Here is a 4,920-nt window from a genome sequence, read left to right as displayed (position 1 = left end):
AACAACATAATTAAAATATAATTAATAATATATATTTTATAAAATTATTAATATTATATATATATAAAAAAATGAAAACAATTTTAGTGGGGGCAAGTGCCCCCACTATAATTAACTTAGATCTGTCCATGGTTGTGTGGTGAAATGTTACTCCTGTGTATCCTCTTCCTTTACTTCAGGTTCTACCTCTTCAAGAACATGTTGTTGTTGTTGGGTACATCGTTAATGACTTCAAGGAAAAATACCATGTCATTTTATCTTTTACTGTATAATGTCAATTTAGTAGTAAGTGATTCACTCTAGTTTGAAATAAAATAAAATCTGCTACCATTGTCTTTAGTGATACATTGCATTGTAATTAATAATATACTGTATAGCCTACCATAGGTGGATGTCACGTGGATGAGAATTTTTTTTTAAAACACCTGGACCCAAAACGGGCCGTTCTGGGCCCAAGTGTTTTCAAAAAAATTGTCATCCACGTGGCATCCACGTGACATCCACCTATACATCTACGTGGCATCCACGTGACCAATAGTTAACTCCGTTTAAATAATTTGGACAGAAGTCTCAAATTGAAACTAATTAATTTATTTGGGATCAAATTGAAACCAATTAATTAATTTGGGACCAAATTGAAACCAAAAATAAAAGTGGAACTAAATTGAAACAAACAATTATTATAAGGGACTAAAATAAAGTTTTAGCTTTTAATCTAACACGAATGCCTTAACATAGGAATAAAATGAATTTTTAAAATTAAGAAATTAAATAAAAATAAAAATAATTAAAAAAAATGTGAACTTAATCCGAAGGAGTTTGGCGAATCTGAGAGACGGGAGAAATTGTGTAGTTGTAGTTCGGTAGTTCCCATTACGATTCCTCTGCTCTCCTCGGAGGATGATTCCTACTCGTTTCCCTCTCTCTCTCTCTCTCTCTCTCTCACTCTTCATTTTTCTCCTTCGATTCTCTGCCTTTGCAATCGCATCTTCTTCCACCCACATTTTGCAGGTAATCTCTCTCTCTCTCTCTCTCCCATCCCACTTTCTTTTTTATTATTCTTGATTTCTTTATTTACCTTTCCGATTCGTGGAATCCAAGGATGTTCTGAGGGCCGTGTCGGCGAAACACAAGTGGGATTTGAACGACACGCGAGTAACCAAGTTGGATGTCGGAAAGGTGAGGTTCGGCACCTCCCAGAGCTACGAGTTCCGAATCGGGGTGGGCACTGATAACTTCACCCTCAAGTTCGCCGACCAAGTTGCGTCATGGAACAAGTTCAGAACGCCCTTTCCCGATTTACCCTCTCTCCTTCACCGACTCGCTTCTTTCCCACTCCTTCACACCCTCAAATTGGAAGGCCCCTTTGCGCTGCGGGTCGATGGCCTTCACCACCTATCTCTATCACTCCCCGTAAGCCATCTTTCTGTCGTTTTCTTTTCGTTTTTCTTGTTCTGTTTAGATCTTTCTTTGCTATCACTTCAGGTTTTCTTCATTTTCTTTAGCGTTTGTTTCTTTCTAGTTTGTTAATTTGATGGCAGAAACTCTTTTCCTGGAAAGATGATAAAACCTATATTTAAAAAGAGAGTTTAGTTTCTATATATTGTTTACTCTTTGGATCAATTGGACACTTATGTTTTGTTTGGATGATGAAAGATTTTAAGAAGAGAGGAGTGAAGTATAGAGAAGTGAGATTCAGTAAAATAGATTGATGAAAGATGCTAAATAGTTTTTGAAGTTGTTTGGACTATAAGAAGTGAGGAAGAAGTAGAAGAGAAAGAAAAGTATGTGTGTTAGAAAGACATATTTACCTTCAAAAATATATTTATATAACCCAAAATAGGAAGACAAATTGCATTTAAATATTTAATGGATTTAATAATTTCTTTTCTCCTTTTCTCTCACAAATCTCTTCAAATTTGGAGAGATTTATTTTAAATATGGGTCTCACTCATCTTTTCTTTCTTCTCTCCCTTTTTTCTCTTCCAAACAACTAAAAACTCCATTCTCTCGCCCACTTCTTTCACTTCAAAATCACCCCAAAACAAACATACCAAGTAGTTACTGTAAAAGTTAATCGATGTGTGTGATTGGACGACAGTGTCATTGCATACACTATCTACTCATATATATATATACACACACGAAGAGGGATCAAGTAACTTTAAAAGAGTTATTCTTTATCCTTATCCTTTTATTTTCTTTCAATTTAACAATTAAAGATAGTTGTTAGAACTGTTAGATTAAGAGAAACTAAAGGATTAGGACGAAGTGTAACTTGCTTCTCTCTCTTTCTCTCTTTGTGTGTATGTGTGTGTGTGTGTCTCCCTATATATATATATTTGTAGGTGTCACTCAGTTGTTGGCAACAAGTGCTGAGCTTGTAGGGGAGGATTTGGATTCTGTTTCCACGGATTACATCCCTGGAGGAGAGGGATAAAGAGCCTTAAGTGTGATTAAGTTCTAGACCATAGATTAGTCCTAAAACTAGCCCAAAGGGCCAAAGTGAAGTCTCACAGAGGAGCCAAAGACCCTAATTATGGTGTGTGTGTGTATATATATATATATATATATATATAAGGAGAAGTTCACTTACTTCAAGAGTAATTTTTGGTAGAGTTACTCCACTTAATAACTCATGTTCTACATTGAATTTCATTGATCCAACCAGTATATTTAACTATGCTCACATAGCCAAGATTGTTGTCTTGTGATATATATATATATAGAGAGAGAGAGAGAGAAAATCAAGCGAGAGGGAATGTCAACTGTATGATTAAAATGGATGGTTAACATTAAAACTAATCACAACAATCTTGACTATGTATGTTTGTATGGTGAAGATGTACTTCTCTCACTTCTCATGCATCCACTATATATATATATATATATATATATATTAGGTCAAGTATTGTGTTGATGAGTGATTTCAATGGACAATTTGTTATTTCTTTTGTGTTTTTGTTGTAGCCTTTATTATTACTTCAGTTTTTTGGTTGCTTTCGTCTGTATCTTGTTATGTCTCGAAAGTTGAAAGATATTCTGCTATTGTTTATGTTTATATTGTTTTGTTCTTAGTTTAGTTGGCAAAGTTGATGTTTGTCTTGCTCTTAATAAGTTTTTTTTTCCTCTGAGCATTTTATGATATATCCAAGTTAATTCTTGTAGATAACTAGCATTTTTGATATTTCAATATATTCTGAGTTCTGACTCTGTTTGGCAGATGAATGTTTCATACACTGGTTTGAAACACATCCTTGTTGGTGAAGGTATTATGGTTGAAGTAAGAAGAGCACAAGAAATCTCTGTTTTTTACTCTTCTGATCTTGATCTGCAAATGAATGGAAGTGCCATGTGTAGTGTGGGGAAGAGTGACCTTTGGCCCTTTCTGCATTCAACATGCATGGCTTTGATTCCTATTCGGATATCAGGGTCGGCATCTTTGGTTGCTTATAGAGCTCGAAACCCTTATGCATACATAACAACTACCTTGATTTCAGAGGATGCTATTGAGCTGCTTCCAGAAAAATGTTATCATGGTCATATGTTTAGGAAGCGAGCATGCCCCATGGATTCTGTAAGTTTGAGATTAAGCATGTTGGAAAAAATTTTGAGGAGTCTTCTTGGTCGTAAGATACTTCAAGATCAGCTTTCTGGCCTTCTCAAAGCAAATATTAAAGCATCAGCTGTTATAAAGTTCCCATTAGAATTAGAAAGAGACATAAGGAATAATGTCACTATTAATCGTACAATTCCTGATTGGAGAACAAGGCCTAGTTTTGAAAGGTTGTGGTTTGAGATATTGGCTAGAGTTGAGGAAAACAGGCTCAAGCCTCTTTTGATCAAGAAAGTAAAACCTTTTATTGAATCTGTTTCGGTTTCCTGGGCCAATTTGATGTCCAATATGTCATATGCTAAATTGAGACCCGTTTTTCTTCCTCCGGAGCCTCTTACACTGGATGTGAAATGGTAGGAGAATCTCTTGTAAGTCATTATATCTTTTTTTGACACTTGATTAGGTTCCGTTTGTAGATTCTTCTGTTGATCTTGTTATATGCGAGAGGTCACCAATTCTTGTAAAATATTACTCATGGTCCTGTAAATACCAAAATAGGAGAGGATAAAGAAGAAAAAAATAATTTGCTTTTACACGATTTCCTACTTCCTGGCCTTCTGGGACATGAACCTAATTCTTGAATTGGTACCTCTGATGAAGCAGTCTGGACTAACCTGGTGTGCTTTATCGGAATGTGGATTTTTTTCCATGCTAAGTGATTGTGCTGATTATGAAATATAAAAAAAATATACGGGGAAGGTATTGTTGTATGTGTGGTGTGATACTGCAAGAACATAGTTATCCTTAAATGTAATGTCATTCTTGACATGCTGAAATTTTTAAGAAGTCTTGTATGTTTGCAGAGTGTATCTTAAACTTTCAATATGAATCTTGGTCTTGGGCTTTTTGCTCCCCTTTAGCTTATATTTGTTTCAAGAACTGTATAGTATGCCTGTTTGGATAAGTTTTTCTTGAAGCATTTCTAAGGGTAAATATCGGAAGGAAAATCAGCATTAGTTTTTCCATAAGATAAAATTAGTTTATACATGAGTTAAAAATAAGATTTTGAAAAAGTTAATAGGAAAAAGCTTTTATAAAATAATTTATGCATGACCTAATTTTAGCTCATGAAAAAATTTATTTCATTTTTTCATCCTATTTTGTTCTTTTATAAATGTTTTTGGAGGAATTTACTCAAACAAGTCCAATATTTTTCTGGTTGGCTGTGTGAATCTAGACAAACCCAATAGAAAATAGAACAGGCTGTACATAATGAACAGTACGAAAGACCTCAGTGTAATGGATTCTAATTCAATAGCATGGCAAGTTGAAACTAGTTACCAGCAACTTCAGCATGGTCACCT

The 4,920-nt window shown here is 34.7% G+C and overlaps 1 protein-coding gene across 1 annotated transcript; it reads left to right on the top strand.

Moving 5' to 3' along the window:
• Nucleotides 1-822: 822 nt before the first annotated feature.
• LOC109817425 (signal peptidase I) lies at nucleotides 823-4,480 on the top strand. The gene is made up of 3 exons (XM_029275224.2): nucleotides 823-1,011; nucleotides 1,102-1,413; nucleotides 3,224-4,480. Exons 1-3 carry the CDS (start codon nucleotides 901-903, stop codon nucleotides 3,971-3,973), a joined length of 1,173 nt encoding a protein of 390 aa, XP_029131057.2. The 5' UTR covers nucleotides 823-900; the 3' UTR covers nucleotides 3,974-4,480.
• Nucleotides 4,481-4,920: the final 440 nt, after the last annotated feature.

This window comes from Cajanus cajan, chromosome 9 (assembly GCF_000230855.2).
Source record: "Cajanus cajan strain Asha chromosome 9, NIPB_CcT2T_4, whole genome shotgun sequence".
Lineage (NCBI taxonomy): Eukaryota > Viridiplantae > Streptophyta > Magnoliopsida > Fabales > Fabaceae > Cajanus > Cajanus cajan.
The sequence above is the reverse complement of the archived record's forward strand: the minus strand, read 5'-3'. Positions and strand labels throughout refer to the sequence as shown.

Coding starts and splice junctions, on each gene's coding strand:
- LOC109817425 (XM_029275224.2), top strand. CDS start 901: ATGATTCCTACTCGTTTCCCTCTCTCTCTCTCTCTCTCTCTCTCACTC. Junction 1,012..1,101: donor CTTCCACCCACATTTTGCAG/GTAATCTCTCTC, acceptor GTGGAATCCAAG/GATGTTCTGAGGGCCGTGTC. Junction 1,414..3,223: donor ACCTATCTCTATCACTCCCC/GTAAGCCATCTT, acceptor TCTGTTTGGCAG/ATGAATGTTTCATACACTGG.